At 39.6% G+C, this 20,839-nt stretch overlaps 2 protein-coding genes across 23 annotated transcripts in view; one reads left to right on the top strand and one right to left on the bottom strand.

The window, feature by feature from the left end:
• arhgap24 (Rho GTPase activating protein 24) overlaps window positions 1-13,940 on the top strand; it is a 61,453-nt gene extending 47,513 nt beyond the window's left edge. For all 5 annotated transcript variants that reach the window (XM_067484461.1, XM_067484465.1, XM_067484463.1 and 2 more), the window contains 7 exons: window positions 1,871-1,993; window positions 5,115-5,322; window positions 6,643-6,775; window positions 9,676-9,749; window positions 9,833-9,954; window positions 10,046-11,228; window positions 11,988-13,940. In XM_067484461.1, the coding sequence (XP_067340562.1) occupies window positions 1,871-1,993; window positions 5,115-5,322; window positions 6,643-6,775; window positions 9,676-9,749; window positions 9,833-9,954; window positions 10,046-11,228; window positions 11,988-12,252 (2,108 nt within the window). In that variant the 3' untranslated portion in view covers window positions 12,253-13,940. The remainder of the gene's footprint in view (window positions 1-1,870; window positions 1,994-5,114; window positions 5,323-6,642; window positions 6,776-9,675; window positions 9,750-9,832; window positions 9,955-10,045; window positions 11,229-11,987) is intronic.
• Window positions 13,941-14,950: 1,010 nt separating this feature from the next.
• The window catches only part of mapk10 (mitogen-activated protein kinase 10), a 31,465-nt gene continuing 25,576 nt past the window's right edge, over window positions 14,951-20,839 (bottom strand). For 10 of the 18 annotated variants that reach the window (XM_067484261.1, XM_067484257.1, XM_067484260.1 and 7 more), the window contains one exon: window positions 18,829-20,484. In XM_067484261.1, coding sequence (XP_067340362.1) covers window positions 20,288-20,484 — 197 coding nt within the window. In that variant the 3' untranslated portion in view covers window positions 18,829-20,287. Of the gene's footprint in view, window positions 20,485-20,839 lie in introns of all 18 variants that reach the window. The other 8 variants (XM_067484265.1, XM_067484263.1, XM_067484264.1 and 5 more) reach the window with 5 other exon arrangements.

The raw sequence follows: 20,839 nt of genomic DNA, 5'->3' as shown, positions 1-20,839 counted from the left end.
GGACTTTATTGTGGTTAACCTGAGCCCTTAACCTTCATTTTGTGTTGCAGTCTATAAATAGTGTTTTACCTGCAGCACGCAGATCTCATCTTGTGATAAAATCAATGGGGCAGGATCCCTGGTGGTCAGCAACATGAATAATTCAACTGTTGTGTGGCACTCCATTCATCTCCTAATAGCTCATCTCATCCTATATTAGACAGGAGCACCGTGCTAAATGCCATTAGTTGTTCTTTTTGGGTTTTTTTTTTTTCATCTTAATGAAGCAGAAGTGGAGTTGTCCAAATGTTTCTGTTGTCATAGTGATCGCTTGACTCCAAGCTGTACAGTATCACATGACATGAGAGGGGCTGTGGCTGTAATCCACAAGTCGAATCAGGACACAACCTGCCTCTAATGGAACTTGAACTTCTTAAGATATAAACATAGCCATTGATTTATTACTGCTGCTGAGTTGAAAGGACTCTGCACGTGTGTGTGTGTGTGGATCATTGCTAAATTATCTTATGATGAGAGGAAAATTAACCCGCCCCTCCACTCAGAAATTAGGTTTGCTCATTCCTACATGTGTTACTTCTCTTGTTGTAACCTTCACTGTGCAGACTGATGTATTTGAGGCAACGCTTGAAGGTAGTTTTTCCCAAACATCTCCCAAAGGAGGAAAGTTCCTCAATGCTCACCTACAATGGTAGTTTAAGATGTGTACACCTGAGCGTGGTCTGGGTCAGTCTGGGTCCAGGTGTGTACGTTACACAAGTGGACACGCAAATAAGACTTTTCAGTAATGCAGAACACATCTCGTGTATAGTTTAACATTGGAAAATTGACATTTATGTGTTGATAGGATCAGTCAATGAGGGAGACAGAACTGATGTAAGTTTATGAATCTGTTACGAGATTCGAGAATATTTGTAGACGGACATATCCAACACAAGTTATTTTACAAAGAAATGTCTTAGGGCAAGTTTGGAGGCGATCTTTAACTGCTAAAGTCGTAAATCTTGTTTCAGATGAGCAGAAATGCTGATAATTTGACAATTTGACTACATGAATGTACTAGGGATGGGCATTAAAAGTAGATTTTGAGGTTGAATAATCTAGGCATTTAAACCACAACTTCACAGATTTTTAACTTGCTCCCTATGGCTTTAGTCTAGGAAGTAAACACATGCAATAACCTGTTTGCTTTCCCTGTATTACAATTTCTCAGTGCTTCTAGCTGAAACACTCCTCTGGAGGATGTTATTTTGTTCCCTATAATAAAGAGACCTGTAGTCTTGGTTGGCAGGCTGCTCAGAACTCCTGTGGATGACATCATATAAACCCATCATGATGAAAAATGCCTCTGGATGATCTGGACAGGTTTTCCAGCAAGAAGCAGAAACATATTTGAATTTGGCAAAGGCCAGACACAAGTTTAGAATCATTAGCACACATGTTCTCCCCAAACAATATAAAATTGGTCAAGTCGGCCTTTAAAGTCAGTTATTCAAATAATCATGATGTAAATCCAGCTGGAAAGATGGGTTCATCCTGCAAAATGAGAACTCAATTTTGCTTCCCAACTGATTCAAAAAACAACACACTTTGCTTTGTTGTGCTGAGTGTGAGTCACATCTCCCGCCTGCCCATTTGCTCTGTGTGTAGCACACAGGGAAACAGTGTTTCCTTACATTAGTCGCTACTGAATGATTTAAAAAATAAATGGCTCAAAAACCTATTTGAGTATTTGACTACATTGACTTATTCAAATAATCAAATTCATTATCTGTACACATCCCTAGAATTTAGAAGAGACTTGGTTACTACAGTATATGTATATTGGATGCTTAATCATCCATATTCTTCTCTCTCTCTCTCGTTTGAACAGGGGGGGACAGAGAGCGGATGACAGCCAACCATGAGACCTACCTTCTTATGGCCAGCACCCAGAATGACATGGAGGACTGGGTGAAAACAATTCGCAGGGTCATATGGGCACCTTTTGGGGGAGGTCAGTAGAGACAAGACCTTTGTTCTTATAATAATGTGAATAATGTGTTAACTTTCCAGCAAATGTGAAGGAAGATGGGAAATTGTGTTTATTCGAAGCTGCCATCTCTTTATCATCTTTGCCACCTGTTTTTGTGCAAAATTTCATTAACTGACGTTTGAACAACAGATTTGTGCAACTTTAAACTCCACTTTCATGTTGGGTCCTTAACTTAAGTGCTTGTTTTTTGCTCTCCATCTGGCCTGTGCATGATAACAAATGCCTTTTTTAAATTAGTGGCTTGCTTAAAATAAGCCAACCAAAAATGGCAATGGGGTAATTGGCGAATGAACTCTGATACATAGCTGAAGTGCATGATGATGTCATTGCTCTCATGACTGTTGGTGGAATCCTGACTTTGGTGGGATCAGTGTGCCGATTAGTCTCCCGCTGTGTCGCTGTGGCTTGTTATCAACTGTACTGCCGGACATTTGCCTACATTGTGTGCGAGCAGAGCGCAAGTGCAGCATTTGTAACCAGACGGGGAGTTTAGGCAGCTCTCTGTGACACAGTGAATAGATGTGTCTGAGCTGGCCCCAATGTTTTCAGTGCAGGGAGTTTGATGTCTATTGCAGTTGACTGCTTTTCAAAAGGACGAGCCATTTGTCAAAGATGCCACAAGAAATGTGGCTCTGCGTTGGAGTGGAGCCTGGCTTCACTGTCTCTCACACACATATTTACGATGCACAAACACACACACACACGCACGGCCTTATATTCCAGCCTTTCACATTCTGCAGTAGCAGCAGAGAGAAGCTGATCTCTGATTGGCTGACCAGTGCCCACGAAGTGTGGCTATGTTCAGAGAGTGACAGACATGGAAGGAGCTCCCAGTGCACAGTCCCTGTGTTGAACCCACAGATGAGTTTGGAGCCTCTAACACTGTTGCTGTCATGTTGTATTGAGCACTTGTCATGATGCTGAATTAATTTCTGACCAGCTTGAACAAACTTGACTTCACTGACTCTTTGTTGTCCGACGTTTGAGAAATGTGCAGCTGTGGCCTCTCTATCTGGATCTTTGGAGATTTATTTCGTGGTAATTACCCATTTTCATTTTGTTTATTTTAACTGTTGTAATTGCTGTTGCTATAAAGGAAATGATGAATTTACAGCACCGTAGGGTCACACACTCTATGTATATTTATGCATTCCACATATCAGTGCAGCCGAACTGGGAATTATTTGTGTTGGTTTTAGTAAATATTAGATATCAGAATCAAAAAAATCACTTTCTCCATACACTTGCACTTTTGCTGGACGTATGTCTTTTAGTCCAGCTTCCAAATAGATTTGACAGACAGCATTTTAAAGGAACCCTGCTGTTAATATTTAGTTTTAATAACACATTAGAGATACTTGACTACAAAAGTCACATGGCTGGATTCTGCTTGTGGATCTAAGCTCTCGATGTGAGATATCAAAATATAGAAAAATCTATGAACATTTGTTAAACAAGTTATAAATTGCTATGATATGATTGATTTAATTTAAAAAGGTCTGTACACCAAGTTATTCAGTCTACATTATCAGTGAGCGTGTGTGTGCGGTCGAGCAGCAGCTCAATAAAGCTGAAAGAACCAGAGAGTGTCGAAGGAACCTGGTGAGTGACTGCAGAGTCAGTGTCACTCTTACACTTTATGCCAAATTGTGTTATGACCTAGTCTAGTTCATGTAAACCCACTGCATAAGCTTGTCCACACACACAGTTACATGTGACCTCGGAAAACATTCCTAAACTCATGACCAGAACGTCTGGAGAGATGACCTAATTTTAATCAGCCACTTGGCACGTGTGGAATTATCATCATTCTTTACTCTCTTGGACCTTAATTTATGTATATTTCTCTTTTATTTGATGAAAAAAAATGTTAACAAAGCTTCAGATGTTTCTTGGGACTTTGCGGCTGTTTTGTTTTATTTGGTCCTCAAAGCCACTGACTAAAGGAGAAGGAACATAAATGCACCACTGCTAACTTGTGAGCACCTTGTTATCCAATGAAAGATAGAATAAAAGATCCCTTTCTGCAAGATGGAAATGAAAACTTTGATTGACATCTTATCCAATGGATAGATCTTGGCATTGTTTTCTGTCATAACTGCATAAACTGGAGCTATGTTTTATTGTTTCTGCACCTCTGGTATGTTGTCCTATCACAAATGTACTAATAGGTGTTTCTTCTAGAAGTTTGCAAGTTGTTTCCGTTTAGAGGGGGGTGAGTATGACAAGAACTGATGGAAATATTGAAAGAGTATGATTTTTATCATGGTACTGTTGTAGTACTAGAAAATATTCTGAATTGCTAAAATATTAATATCAGCCATAAATTCAGTGTTCAGATTAGTGCAAACGCTGAAAAAACCCATAATGGTAAGTCACTGTACAGTACCTTGTAGTACAATATGTATTTGTCAGTAGCCTCTGTCTGCATCTGGAAACCAAAAAAGTATGCAGATCTAAATCTCTCAGGAAGGCTGCCCTAATCCCCTTTTGTGTTGTGTTCACGTGAGACTGCTGCAAATGGAAATCTGTTTGTTTTTTTTCTTTGCTTCTTTTTTCAGCCTTAGACAAAAGGTGAAAGGTGCTCAGCAGGAAATTTGGATTAGATTATCAGACTTAGTCTTTTGGGGGGTGTACATATTTTTTTGGTTGGACTGTCTTGCCGACTCTATCATAAATCCTTTTCAATTGATTTAACTGCTGTCTTTGATGTAGCTTAAAATTCAGATGCTTTGCCAATGTCTTATCATAGTTCTTTGAAAAACGCTCCTTTCAGTTCGGGAGACTGCAGGATATTGCAGTAACAGTACTAATTCAAAAACAATATATATTTTGTTAGGAAGGAACTACTGTCGATAAGAGCAAACCGAATTTAAACCCTTGATGTGTTGCACTCACTGCACCCTGTTGTTAACCACTTATTGTTTTTTTTATACATGGCTGCTCTACCAATCATATTAAAAGAAAGACTTGGCTATGATGAATAACTTTTCAAATGTGGCATAAAACAAATGAACTCCATGGTGACATGTTGTAGCATTGCCATTTATCATTGTCTTATACCATTATTACTGTGTTTCAGGGATCTTTGGTCAGAAGTTAGAGGAGACGGTGCGGTATGAACGACGGTTTGGGAACAAGCTCGCCCCTATGCTGGTAGAGCAGTGTGTGGACTTCATTCGTCAGTGGGGCCTTCAGGAGGAGGGCTTGTTTAGGCTGCCTGGACAGGCCAACCTGGTCAAAGAGCTGCAGGATGCTTTCGACTGTGGAGAAAAACCTTCTTTTGATTGGTAAGGAGATGTGAGCAAACTGGCTGGTTGGATTTCTTTAGTGTACCTTTCAGTGTAGCTAAGATGTTCGGCGTGTGGCCTGATCGAGTCCTGCACCTCTGGAACCACATAGTGCTCCACTTTGCAATTTACAGTAGAATTAAAACACTCGCATCTTAAATTTTATAATTTAGTCATTATGAATGTGAAGTGAGGCCAACTTGAGTCTTTATATGCACTAATGCATTAGAATTCAGATGTCTAGCAGATAGAAGTAAGGAGCTTATTATACAATTAATAGGCCCACACACCCGACTTGTACCCACACTGTTTTTACTTGACAACACTTTGCTGAATAGCAGGAGAACTATGGCAACTCACTACCAAGACAGGGACATACAAGTAAGGACTGTGCACAATTTCTTTCAAAATAAAAGTTTTTAAAAGGGGCTGAAAGCTCTTTGAGACAAGTACTGTTTGTGTAAGTTCATATTCATACAGATTTTATATTAGCCCTTTGTGAATCTGCTGTGTTCCATTTAAATAGTTGTCTCTTTATAATACCACAGTTTGAAAAACTGGCATTACCAGCCCTTTAGTGGAGGGAAAATGCATTTTTTTACAAACTAATGTACCTAAAGACTGTTACAAACACATTTAAAAACATCATTTGGCAAATACCTTGTGGAGCAATTTACCTTTGTGTAATGCTGTGCGTAGGTGGCTCGACTGAGAGCTGTTTAATGTGACAACCTTCATACATAACTCAGGGTTTAGAAAAATGCATTTATGATGAAATACACGCCCTCCACATCTCTGCACTGTGCCGTGCTTTTGTCCCTGGTTAACTCCATCTGGCTCATCTCTCCCCGGCTACTTTGCTGACCAGAAACACCAGCTGCAGAGTGACACATGTCAGCTTTCCTACTTCTGCCCTAACACAGCATCTGTCAATGGCAAAAAGTTAATTGTGCCATTTGTGATGCTAACTGTTCCTCACCTTAGTGATCACCAGGTGCCCCTGTGGCTCATTAGTGTCTTTGGTCCTGCAGGGGAAATATTCTTGCCTCTTGGCCGATCATCTAAGCTGCCCCAGTGTCGTCTTCTTCCCTCTGTCCCTGTTTTTACCCTTCTACCTCTCTGTTGCTTATAGGTTGTTTAATTTATTCCATTTACCTAATTCTCCCATACAACCTTCTTTATAGGAATAAAGAGAGTGATTAACAAACTGCTGAAGGGGGTCTTAATGGCGATGACTCATGTTTGTCTTCATGCATTGCCGTCATAATAAATGATAACTTCACCTCTCCCTATTTTTTTATGTGTTGTGTTTCTCTACAGTAACACAGATGTGCACACAGTAGCTTCATTGCTGAAGCTGTATCTCAGAGAGCTACCAGAGCCTGTCATCCCCTTCCACAAATATGAGGAGTTCCTGAGCTGTGCCAAGCTGCTCAGCAAAGATGATGAAATGGTAAGAAAGAGTTCTTGATTATTTTCTTTTTACCTATATGTTCCGACAAATTCCCATTTACACATTTTCCCCCTCTACTGTATAGAAGTTTCTTTTTTAACTTTGATCTCCATGTGAAGACAAGCCAACACCAAACAGCTCTTCAGAATCCTGCACTGTGCCATTAAAGCTGGTCTCCTACTGCATGTCCACCTATTCACAGCTCTGCTGTTTGCATGACTTTGTTGTGCCTGTCTTCACTTATGTAAACCGGGATTTATCTCACACCATATGGCCAGTAAACAACACTATCCAAAACATCCTCCAGTTTGTGCTTTTGTGTCTGTGAATGAGCAAGTGGGTGTTGTTTTATGTAAGTCCAGGAAAGTGCTTTTAAATCTCAGGTGCAGATAAGAGCCGCTTGGCCTTCTTAAGTTACAGTGTTACTTGCTAATTTCAAAGTCCCAGGACATTGAAATCAGGAAGTAACACTGAGCAGTATTTCCAATCCTATTTTAGCCTTAAATATTTTAAGTTTGCCTGTGAATGTATTTGTGATTTTTGCTTCTGTCTGATTAAACGTATGAGATTCACCTGTGTTTGATGATAAATACAGTATATAAATCATGTTTTTATTAGTTTTTTGCACCCATTGTGCCCCAAGTACAGATGCTTTTAATGTGTGAGCGCAATATTGGTAACAAATATCTCAATGGCTCACAGATTCTTATAGTAGTTTTTACTGTCATCTCATAAAAACATAAACATCCTTTCCCTTAATACAGATTATAGCTATCTTTGTATGAATGTCCAAATAAAGGACATTTAAGTATTTACTCCTTTTAGGTGACAGGTAATACATTTCTTAATTAACTAAATTTGGGTGCCATCAAATCACAGCTTTTGTTAAACCTATTGAAGCTCGGAATGAAAAATGTTGCCCTCTCAGTGTAAATAAAATATATAATATACAATCCCAATTCCACGTTGGGACAATGTGTAAAACAGAATGCAAAAATTTGCAAATCTCATCAACCCATATTTTATTCACAATAGAATATAAACAATTTATCAAAAACTGAGACATTTTATCATTTCATGGAAATATTAGCTCATTTAAATTTGATGGCAGCAACACATCTCAAAAAAGTTGGAACAAGGTGATGTTTACCATTGTGTAGCATCTTCTGTTCTTTTAACAACTGTCTGTAAATGTCTGGGAGGGGAGGAGACCAGCTGCTGGAGGTTTAGGAGAGGAATGTTGTCCCATTCTTGTCTGATGCAGGATTCTAGCTGCTCAACTGTCCTGGGCCTTTGTTGCTGTATTTTTCGTTTTATGATGAGCAAAATGTTTTCTATTGATGAAAGGTCTGGACTGAAAGCAGGCCAGTTCCACACCCAGACTCTTCTTCCGTGAAGCCAGGCTGTTGTGATGGATGCACTATGTGCTTTAGCATCATCAGGTCTTTCCCTGAAAGAGACGTTGTCTGGATGGGAGCATATGTTACTCTAAAACCTCTATGTACTTTCAGTATCGATGGAGTCTTTCCAGATGTGTAAGCTGCCCCCGCCATAGGCACTAATGCACCCCCATACTATTACAGCTACAGGCTGTCCGCCAATAACAAGCTGGATGGTCCCTCTCCGCAGTAGTCCGCAGGTCTCAGGGTCCTTGGTTTCCAAAAAGAATTTCAAATTTTAATTCATCTGACCACAGAACAGTTTTCGCTTTTGCCTCAGACCATTTTAAATGAGCTTTGGCCCAGAGAACACGTATCATGTTCACATATGGCTTCTTCTTTGCATGAACCAGCGTTAACTAACATTTGTGGATTGCACATGGAACTGTGTTCACAGACAGTGATTTCTGGAAGTGTTCCTGAGCTCATGCCGTGATGTCCAGTAGAGAATCACGCCTGTTTTTATTGCAATGGTACTGAAGGTCAGTTTGGACCTGTGCCCTTGTCTCCCTTATTCTCAGAAAGTTTTGGTATTATTATACACAGTAGATGGTGGGATATTCAAAAGCTTATCAATTTTACATTGAGAACCGCGTAACCCGTGAACAAGCCAAAAGCCATTGATCTATGTTATTGACCTGTTGCCAATTAACCTAATTAGTTGCTTTTTGCTTTTTAAATTGCAGCAATTACTTTTCCAGCCTTTATTTGATGTGCCTTTATTTATGCTTTTATGCTTTTATTTTTGCCCCTCTTCCAACTTTTTAAAAAAAATGTGTTGCTGCCATCAAATTCAAAATGAGCTAATATTTTCCATGAAATGATAAAATGTCTGTTTCAACATCTGATATGCTTTTAATGTTCTACTGTGAATAAAATGTCGGTTGATGAGGTTTGCAAATCACTGCATTCAGTTTTTTTTACATTTTACACATCCCAACTTCTTTGGAATTAGGGTTGTAAAATATTTTATAGTCTAAGTATGCAGTGACAACCACAAATGCTTATATTTATCTTGCAGTTGTAAGCACCTTTTATTTATTTTCAAGATTTAAAGATTCAAAGATTTAAAGTGTTGTCTGTACAATGAAATTCTTACTTTGCCGTCCACTCTAAATGTCATACAGTAAGTAAAATGAGAATAGACAAAAAATAGAAATAAAATAAAATACAAATAAAATAAAAAATAAGAGCAAACAAAATATGAGCAATAAGGCAATGAAGGTGAGGTAGTGCAGTTCTTAAAAAGGCAATAAAGTGAGGAAAGAAACACACAAAAAAGAAGGAAAAGCCGACATTCGAGCGCGGAGCGAGCAAACACGTCTGCCGAGGAGGGCGCCATGTTGTTGATCTACCGGTCTACTTAATAACTTACTTACTACTGTAATAATATTTGACATGAATTACTGTTCTGGATTTGACTGATGTTATATGAAAAGTGTTCATCATCACCCTCTGCAGGGTAAAAAGGAGTTAAGAAGGCTTGTGGAAAGTCTCCCCCCAGTGAACTACAACCTTCTTAAGTACATATGCAGGTATCAGTTGACGTTATTAAAAAAAATTTAAATTCAAATTATTATCAAACAGTGAAAATTTTAAAATATTTTCTTGTTTCCAGGTTTCTAGATGAAGTCCAGTCATATTCAGGGGTCAATAAAATGAGTGTCCAGAACCTGGCAACAGTCTTTGGGCCAAATATCCTGAGGCCAAAGGTTGAAGATCCAGTAGCTATTATGGAAGGTTGGTATTCAACCCAAAGGTGTGTATTTTAATGCTGTATGTGCCTCATATGTTTTGAAGATAACAACAGCATGTCGTCTCATGTTATCAGGTACTGTTCTGGTCCAGCAGCTCATGGCTGTTTTGATTGGCCACCATGACTTGCTATTCCCTCACAACGAGGACAGCCCCACAGCCCTCGAGCTTGTCAACAACAACATAGAACTATCTCGGCGACAAGCCACCACAGCTACCTCCGCCATCGCTACAGTATCTCAAAACGCAGAGAATAACAACACACAGGTGGTCCGGCAGTGTGCTTGGGAAACACCTGAGTCTCCTTCGCATCGCCAGTATGTAGACAACGGTGGCTCCCCACGATCAGCAAGCCCTCATAATTGTGTCATCGGACGTTTTGACGTCACCCGCAGTCCACCGCTGACTGTTAAAAAGAACCCGGCATTCTGTAAAGGCAGCGGGATTGTTACGAATGGCTCTTTCAGCTCCTCACCCTCCTTGGACCCCAATCAAGAAAAGAGCCAGACTCTGAGTGGAGGTGGGAGCTTACCAATGCGACGCAGTGGGGCACTCAAAGGCTCTGGCACAAAAATGGGCACTAGTGGTGTGACCAGTGGAGGCAACACTGGAGGGAATGGGATAGGAGTTGTACGCATGGGCATCTCAGGCACTGATGTGGTCACAGGGGGTCTGAACAGCCGCAATGGCCTTTGGGTACCAAATGGCTGTGTCACGTTACGGGAAAACAACAAAAAGCGTGACTGCTCCAGCAGGGATCATACAACCATTCAGAATCGTCTGTCCACGTACGACAATGTCCAGCTAAACCACCAGAACTCGCAGCATCAGACCCAGATCACGAACACGTGCCTGAACAGCAGCTGTGAGGACAAACAGAGTGTAGACAGCGCCACCTGGTCTACCTCCTCCTGTGAAATCTCTCTTCCTGATAACTCCACCTCCTGTCGTTCCTCCACGACAACCTGCCCTGAGCAGGATTTCTACGGCGGTCACTATGAAGACTTGGATGGACCAGCGCACGATAACGAGCTTCCCCAGTGCGGTGGAGGAGAAGAGGAAGAGGGCAGACTCTGCAACAGAGAAGGGGGTGGAGATGGAGCAGGGAGGAGCAGTCGTGGCACCTGCAGTAGTGATAATAGTGATGGGTTCATTGTTGGCAATGGACCCGGCAACCACAGTGCTCTGCACAGTTTAGTGGCCAGTCTTAAACAGGAGATGCACAAGCAGAAGACCGAGTATGAGGCCAGAATAAAAAGGTAGACTTCTATCTGTGAAAATGTATTTGTTTTGTTTTTTTATCGTACTGTATGTAATTATGTATATGTGTGCGTGTGTGAATTCTCCATATCTAAGCCGCTGGATATGAAGAGATTTAACTAACTGGATTTGAAGTTAGTTCTTACAAACCCAATTTCTAGAAACCTTGTGAAGACGTGGGAAATAGTTTTGCTTTTAAAGCAACTGGTCTCCTCGGTTCCAAAACACAGAGAAGTGTTAACAGACCCTCATCACAATGTTTTTGTAATTTACTGCTGCCATCAAATCCAAGCAAATATAAAAAACAAAAAACAATCAAATTTCCTAGTTTCATTTATTTTATGTGTTCTTTGCATGAGTTACAAATCATTGTATTCCCGTTTTTATGTACATTTTACTCAGCCTCTCAACTTATCTGGAAATGAGGTTTGTATTTTGAAATCGGATTTCTTTTTTTCTTCCTTTTGGTGAATGTGAGCTGGATAATCTAGTTTAAATTAAATTCCCTTTTAAAGGAAAAAAACAGCTTAGCTCAGCACAAAGACTGGGAGCAGGGGACATCTTCCACCTTGAGCAGTTGTAAGGTAATTAAAAAAAAACTGACTGCTGGCTATTTTCTACTGTCCCTAGTCTTTATTTTTCAAACAAACTGAAAGGAGCTGAATCAGTTTTATGTTTTGTTCTAATAACCTGCTCCCACATGAGACATTTGCTTGTATTGTGACTTCTGCTAATCCCGTGGTCACTTTCTTTCGTAGCTTGGAGCAGCGTAACCTGGAGCTGGAGACAGAAATGGTGAGCCTCCATGAGGAGCTGGACCAGGAAAGGAAGAAGTACACTATGGCGGAGATCAAGCTGCGCAACGCCGAGCGCGCCAAAGATGATGCTGAGCGGCGAAATCAGATGCTGCAGAAAGAGATGGAGCAGTTTTTCACCACATTTAGTGACCTCACAGCAACGGGCAACAGTGCAGCCACCGACCCCCGCCGAGCAGATCGGAGCAACAGCATCTGGATACAGTGAAGGAAGACTGGCGAATAAATCCTAGTCAAGACTGTTTATTATATGATGTGAACATTACGCAAGCAGGCTCCAAACGGGATTTGGCTGCTGCAGTAGAAGGAAAAATGGAAAGTTACAATGCAAAGGTTAATAGCATGTTTTAATTTAAGAAATATGTGGTTCAAGGATAGTGAAAGCCGTCACTGGAAGAATCATTGGAAGCATCACCTGGAGTGGTGTGAGAGTGACATTATCTGTAAATACAGTATTATTTAAACTGTCAGCACATTTTCCAACCCACACAGAATCTGTGGTGGTACTGGGAGGTTAAGTATAGGCAGGGTACACCATCCTCTCATAATATACAGTACTACCAGTGCCGGAAATGAGGGAAGCCAAAAAAATTCAAACGGTGCTCAGCAATGTAATACAAATACCAACCTTGGACCTGAACATGGGTTGATCTTAATTCATGTTTATCTAACCAAAAAATTGTCTTGTTGTTCCATGTAAATCTCATGTAAATGGAGGGAAACAACGGAGGAAACCACAGTGTCATATCTATGTACAGGGAAGTTAAAGTAATACTTAAATGTTTATCTGATATTTAAGCAAAGTTACCGGTGTGATATTTTATATTTCTCCTTGCACTTAATGTTTGTTGTGTCTCTAAAGTGGTACTGAATGTTCTGTCGGTCGATATGTGTACCATTTAAGGTCAACAATATACTGTACATGTGCCTGTGCTTCTGTGATGTTACATTTACCCCATGACCAAAAGAGAGAGCCTGTACTGTAAATATTTTATAGATAATTGTAGACATTAATTGTTAGTCTGCATTCTGGTTTGAAGCTTATTCAGATGGAAATGGCATGTATTATAAGTGGGTACTGAAGAAAGTTTTATAGTTAATGAAAATAAATGTTAAGACTTGCACGTTGGGTCATTGGCCTAAATCCCAGACAAAATAAAAAATATCAGTTCTTTAGTTATAAGTGTCAAGATGTATTCTGCATAGTGAGAAATGCATATCTGTCGTTATTCAGCCTATACAGTTTGTACAGCATACCAATTGTACAGTTCTCTGTTTGTATTTAAAAATACTCTCCACCTGACACAGAATAACAAAATGCAGCTACTGGACAACACAATTGTGTTTCGGGTTTTAACTGTGAAAAATGGGAGATTACAACATCAAGCATGTCAACAATGAGAACCTTAACGGGCTGGTTGCTAAGTGAATGTCAGTGAAGTGACTACATATTGATGAAGTCTTCTACACACAGTTTGCTCATGGGTACAAAACAGGGCACATGTGAATGAAGACCTGTGCTGGACTGGACTGAGGTGTGCATGTGTGCACAGGGCAGTCGCTGGCTGCTTTTCCTCTGAAGACCAGGTTCCAGTCTAACCTGCTGCTGGTCATTGCAGGACATCTGGAATGTGCACATGGAGAACAGAAAAAGTGCCTGAACAATTGAAGGAGGGAGGGGAGCCTGTGCTTCTCATTTTGCACCCTTCAGTGGGAAAGAACAGGCTTAAAGCTAAGCTGACAGTGTCCCCTCATTCTGTGAATTCCACGCAAAAGAGCAGATTATGGACACAGGGCAAAAGGTAAAAGAGGACTGGGGTTGTGGAATATTTTCATGACATGATACTTGATACACAAAAGAACTTTTAATATGAATAAAGATGCATTTTCAAGTGAGTTTCCAATTTGAGTGTCTTTCACACAGACTTTCTCTATGTAATTTTCCCTGTGGTGGTCCAGAGATTATTCACTCCCTCATTCAGACAGTATATTGAAAGAATGCCACAGTACAACTGGCCCTACTTAAAATGCTCTTTAAAGAAAATCTCTTCATGCTGCCTCTTTTGTTTGCAAGCGATCCCAAACAAAATCCTGAGTGTAGAATAGTTTGAAACATTGAGGGTGGAAGATTTGGCAAATTTATCACAGTTAATATTTAGAAGGATATGTAGCAGAGAAAATGTGAGAAATGTATTTCGGGGGAGGGGGGCTATTGTTTGAAAAATATTTGCTCATTTTGAATTTGTTGCCAACAAATCATTTCAGAGGCAGGGAAAGATATTGTGTAATGCTTCAAAAACAATGCACCAGCTGGAAAATCTCACAACTACTGATGTTAACAAGTCAGTTTCATGATTGGGCACAAAAAGTTAAAAACAAAATCTGGATAATTACGCTCATGTAATTTCATGTCAATAATTATAAACAGTCTTGGGTGGATATGAACAGTTAATGCAGCCCGGCCATAATGCGTACAATATGCATACTCATACTGTTGAGTCCATTTTTTGTCCTTTTGGCTTATCCTGTAATAATATTATTATTATTAATATTGAGGCCATCATTAAAAGTAAAGTTTTTTTTTTACATTTACATACATGAGTGGGGAGAATGTTAAAATTTCTCAGTATCATTTAGTCCAGGTGGACAGATTTGTCAGGGTCCTGTGTCACTCGTTGTCACCTGTCCCACCTCTCGCACTCTCTGATGCTAGACAAAATTATAGATTAGGGTATTTATGGTCATATTACTCACTCCTTACTTGAAGTAAAGGATCAGTGCACTTTCACTCTGCACCACTCGACAACATTTAGCTGCTCTTACTGCCTGACAACTCAACGGATTAGCATCAGTCATATATAATCATCTTTACATAATTCCAGGTAAAAGAAAGAAAAAGGTACAACCAAGATCAAAGGTTTTGTTTATTTTCAATCACATACATATACTATTTTTACATACACAGTTCCTTTAAAATGTGTTTACAGTAACAGCTTTCAGTGATTTTTTTTCTTTTGCATTTGTTTTGACTTTATTTGAAAGGCTATAGCCTGAAGCTTTGAGATCAGCGTGAAACGGATACAATTTCTTTTTTTTTCTTTTTTTTAAACCTGACAATGTCAAAAAGAATGATTCATTAAAACAGCACGGGGTAAAAGAAACAAGAGAGGAAGGAATCATAAAAGAATTAAAGGACAACATCACCTGATTCAGAGGGTTCCATCATTTTAGAGTTCCACATTTCAATCCACATATAAGACTCTAAACATTTTTAGCATCACCTGACCCTTGCAGTAGCTTGCCTCCCTGTCTGAGTGCAATAAATGTTTATTGCATTGTTGGATTTTTGTTATTTACAGTATGACTTAAAAGAAACAAGGGAAAATCAATAGGCTGGGGATCACAAGTACTGAGTCCCAAGATTTTCTGTTGCCACAGCTGAGTACCAGATGTATCCTAACTTTCATATTTGCAACAAATATGTTGCTGGATGACGAGTCAGACACGAGTCCAAACACGACTTATCAACATTCTTTAAAGCAATCACAAAAAAGTCATGATCATGTAGTGAAATACAAATCAGAACACATGTATTCCAAAATAATGTGCTCAGGTTCTAAATCCAATATCCCAAATCAAGCTTACAGATAGTTTGAGTTAAGTGCTGGTTAAATCCCCTCCCCACACACACACACACACACACACACACTGATGAGCAGAGCAACAATGACGTACATAACTGTGAAACCATTCATTTCTACATTCAGTGCTGACAACCCAGCTGTCTCTGTGTTAGAATCATCTGTACTTCAGGTGCATTAAACAGGACTGAAAGCACCTTTATTTTACAGCAGAATTGTTTGGAGGGATGCCTTATAAAAAGATCCAACGTTCACATTCAGAAAAACAAAAGACACATGTTTCCGTTTTTGCACTCTGCAGTGACCAGAAAAGAAGAGTTGTGATGGTTAAAAATTCCCTATAGAAAAACTGTGAGTATTTGTGGTGTACAGTAGGAGCCGACAAACATTTGACCCCTTGATGAATAATTCATCTCAACGTTTTCAAAACACAAAGAATTTTAATGTTGCACCCTGTTTCTGAAAGTTTGCCCTGGTCAGACCCTGAACAGAAAGCCAAGCTAGCCGTAGCTTATTCTGGAGATGCCGCCCTCAGTTACCCTCTTCGCTCTGTGAAGGTGCTGTTAGTCTGTGTGTGGTTCAGTGTGCACAAGCCACAGGCACAAAGAGTGTTAACAAAGTAGCTATTTGACATTATAGGGTTATGGCAGGAGGACATTACACATGTTAGGATACATATATGTACTGGTTCTGAGCCTTTATTTTCATTCATATGAACACAGCTCACAGTTCCAATACACCAGCAAAGTTGCATTAAAGTAAAAAGTATTTCTTTCTTGTAATTGATTAAAGGATTCCTTGAGCCAGCGTCCATCAGTGGTTTTCTCATGTAAAGCCATCAAAACCACGTGAACAAATGAAACATGGCAGCAGAAAGCAATTTATTTGAATATATTCTCACTTTTAAAATTAACTATTTGGAAGGAATGATATCTAAAGCAAAAAAAAGAAAGAAAGCTGTGTTAGCAAGTTATAAAGTTATAGTCACAGCTGCAGATCCAAGTGCTGCCGTAAAAGGTGAAAAAACTATATAATATACAGTGAATGGCCTTCAGGCTCTGGGTGTTTTTTTTTTGTTTTTTTGTTTAGTTTTTTCCCTGTCTCTATCCTGTAGGTAAGGAGGTTGAGTTACTCTTATTCCAGTCTGCCAAACTGAAACAAAAAACTCTTAGATGTGACCTGCATTAGTGAGCTATGACTGGACAGTGGAACAACAGAAATCCTGCTAGAGTGCAGTACAGCTGCCAAGCCTTTGCAGTTCAGTTCAAACACTGCATGCACGGGTTTTTAGAGAATGATTCCACTTTGCCGGAGAAATTAAAGGTCAAGTAAAATCTAAAACGGAAAATGTCAGTGTGAATAAAAATTAGCATGAGTAGAGTCATCTTAAGTCACAAAATCTGAGGAGAGCTATTTGATTTTACGTCCACAAAATAGAGAAGTCACTGGCTCAATATGTCAAAAGCCTGAAAATCAGCAGCGGGGAGGGAAAGATAAAAATAATCGGATTTCTGCATCTGCAATGTTTCATTCCAAAAGGCACTCTCTGTTCAAATAAATAAATCAATAAATTAATCTTCCACAAAAAAAACAAAACAAAGAAACAACTACCCACTTTTAATGTATTCATTAATAACAAAAACCCAAAAAGCTTTACTGTGTAATGTACAGGAAAATTATCTACTTTATTATGAAACTGTGTGAACTGTAGCTACGAGGTTAACACTTATCACGTGCCTTTAAACAAATTATTTTATGCCCTCTATTTTGTTTTTAAGAGTCAAATAAATATCGTTGTGGTGGTAACACCACAGAGAAACACACTAACCTCCTATGTCTATGAGGGGCTAATGGTACACAATGCCATGCAGGACAGTAGATCAGCTCGTAGGGTGGAGGAGGGACCGATCAAACACTGTCACAGGAAATAAAAAGGGGCATTGCACATAAAGCAGACTCCTTAATAGTAATTGTATGGAGCCTGAGCACAATCAAAGTATTTTATTCGAGTGTTCTGACGCTTCAAACTTTGCCCTGACATCTGCTAATGTTTAATTGGCTCACCTGTGGTTCACAAACACAAACACACTCACATGTCCTATCCTGTGACCAGACCCCCCACATCTGGAGTTGAGTTAGCTTATATCGTATATACAAATGTCTCTATACAGACTCATTTTAGCATACAGTGAGATTAGCATTGTTTTTAATCTAATCATGCAGGACTACAGCGATTAGGCAGGGGCAACTGAGGTGGAAAGCAAGGATGTGGCAAGGTGAGCTAGTCGGAAAAACAAGTCCCAGTGTACTGGCCATCAGTCCCACTCTGGTTTGCCTTCAGCTGTACAGAATTACATTATTTACAGTTGTCGCAAGCAGCACCGCTCTGGGTGAGAGTGACTACATATTCCTGCAGATTAACCACATAAAAACACAAGAATCAGGCAACCTTACATGGGGGGATACATTGGGTGTCTGAGATGAAGCCAAGAGGTTAAAATATAGCAGTGTCATTACATAAGGGTGAGATGGGAAATGGGAAAAGGAGAACGAAGGTCGTAGGGTACAGAAGAAATTTGCAAAATGGAAGCCCACCTTGCCACAACGGTGAGAGCATAAATGCATTTGTAAGGAATTGGGAGACCAGCAGCCAGTCAATATGCACTTTACAGGAGATGCAAGTCCAAGCATTTGGTCATTTTGTTTGGATGCCATATACAAGATATTTGGGGTAATATAAGCAAAGCAACTAGAGGAACATTAACATATACTGTATCTCAGCTCCTTTACTTCAGTTTAAATACCACAGCTGTTTTGAAATGACAATGCACAGGCTTAAGGTTTTACCATTTCAGATTCTGTGTTTCCATAACTTGTGTTCTAAATATTTAGATTTTGATCTTTACTCCCTTTTTTCTGTGTGTGTGTGTTTGTCTATATTCAGTTAGGTTCTTCACCTTCGGAAGAACATAGGGTTGCGCAGGCAGGCGGCTAGTCACCTGCAACAACCCAGGGGTCCTGCGGAGGTCTCCAAGCTGCTGTCAGTGTCTGAGGCCAGGGTCTGATCGGTGGAAATGGAGGAGATGTCGTTAATGGAGGAGGAAGGAGGGAGGCTCTCGCTGCTGTTCACGGCTGCACCTGTGCTAAGGGAATCAACAGCAGCAGGGGGTTACAACGTAAAAGAGTCCTGTTAAAGACAGGTGCACAAGTACAATACAGGAGAGATGTGTTTGCAAGCATGTTCAATATTTAAATACATAGCTGCATTTTATTCTATGACATCAAGGCATCAACAACATTAACACCACAATCACAGTGTGTCTACAATGAAACAGAGGTAAATAAGGTTTGGCTCCATTGGGCTCCACAGGAAAGATGGTTAAAAGCAGCAGCAATTCAACAATCAGCATGCGGTTGTTCTATTCATGGTCGTCCATTTAGTAGAGACTCATACAATATTAGGTCTTTATATGAGTATCACCTGCTTTAACTTCACATAATTCAAGTTGTTTTGACTGAATGTTGTTATAATAGTGTTTGTGATTTATCACAAAATGTTCTGCTATGTTTGGACATGCTGGAAAACAAACTTCACTTGTATAGTCTAATTGTTTTTGCTTAGACAGGCACCTTTTTTTAAATGACGGCACACTTTTTTCTCATTTTGATCTCGAATTGAAGTCTAAGGGGAAAGTGTTCCGCAGTGAACGTTCTGAGATTTCATTAAAGGGGAGTTAGTTTAGTCTACAAGCCGTGGACAAGGTAGTTAATATCCATTTTCAAGATGAAGGATGAGAAGGTGTCGAGAAGACGCACAGCTCAGCCTCCCAGGGTTTGGATAGCGCTTTTATTAAACCTTCAATGAGTGGGTTCTGCTCTTTATTATTACTTTATGAACTAATCAATAAAAAAATGGCCAGTCGGCTTTTGCCACCAGCATTAAAAGAGTAAAGCCTGATTGAAAAGTATAAGGATGAGAACATAAATGTACTGTTTTTCCAATACGAGAAAAATGCTAAAGCAACAGCTTTTACTGCTAGTCCAATAATATGGGCTGAGGACATGCACAGAGACAGAAGCAAATCATGAATATGCCATTTTGGTCTGTTCCCCATGGGAGGTGATTGCTTTGTGGAGACTTGTGGGCACTCCAGCTCACTCAAATCAACACAGAGAACAAATCAGGATTAATGGACGGCCAACTCCAGCAGTCACTGCACTCGTGCTTTAGGTTCACTTATAGTAAATGCATCAGAAATATCTGGTAAAAGGCTGCATGGATGAAGAGTACGACTCTAATTCCTTAAAAGTGGCCTCAGCATAAACCACACCAGTCGATGTTAAATGATTATTGAAGTGGATGATTAATTAAGTTTTCAGGTCATTTAATGAGGATTTATTTTGAGAGGCTAATCTTAGAACTCGTGTTCTATAACTCTTTGACACTTCTAAAAGGCTTTACACCGTATTTCTAGTTTTTATATCCTACAGCCACCTTTTGAACTCACCTATTTTAATTATAGTACAAGTTATGTTATAAATGTTTTAATAACATAGTAGATACAATAAGTTTACAGTGTGAAACCGGGTTTTACTGATCTATTACAAGTTAAGAAATACAACCCTAGAACGCAATAATAATGGTAGTAATTCAATTTTCCTGAACACCCAGAGAGCAGATAAGAGACATCTTGTTGTGACTGAGGCATTGCATGTTTTCCCTCTGCAGTAAAACACTGCCGTCTGCAGCTCCTGCGCTGCACTGCGTCTGCCACACTCAGCATCATACAGTAAGCCATCTGCTTAATTACAAGGAGAAAGAAGATGAGAGAGTTTGTGAGAGCTGCACAGATTAAATGTATCCCCTAACCTAATCTTCCTTCCCAATATTTCAAGTTGAAGTGATGCAGAAAGCAAGGCGAGACTCGATTATACAGTGTGCATTTTAAAGTTGTCTGCGATAGTATGGGATGTTTTGGGTTTATGAGCTTTCTACTCGAAGGCAGTGTCTATACTATTAGAAAAGTATGTTTAAATGTCACTGGATTTAAGATTTTTAAATCTTCATGGTGGATCTGTTGTTTGATTTACTACTGTGTTGAGCCAATCAATAGGATTTTTCCCATGATTTTTCTATGATTACACTAGTTTTCC

This window comes from Channa argus, chromosome 18 (assembly GCF_033026475.1).
Source record: "Channa argus isolate prfri chromosome 18, Channa argus male v1.0, whole genome shotgun sequence".
NCBI classification, from domain to species: Eukaryota; Metazoa; Chordata; class Actinopteri; order Anabantiformes; family Channidae; genus Channa; species Channa argus.
The sequence above is the reverse complement of the archived record's forward strand: the minus strand, read 5'-3'. Positions and strand labels throughout refer to the sequence as shown.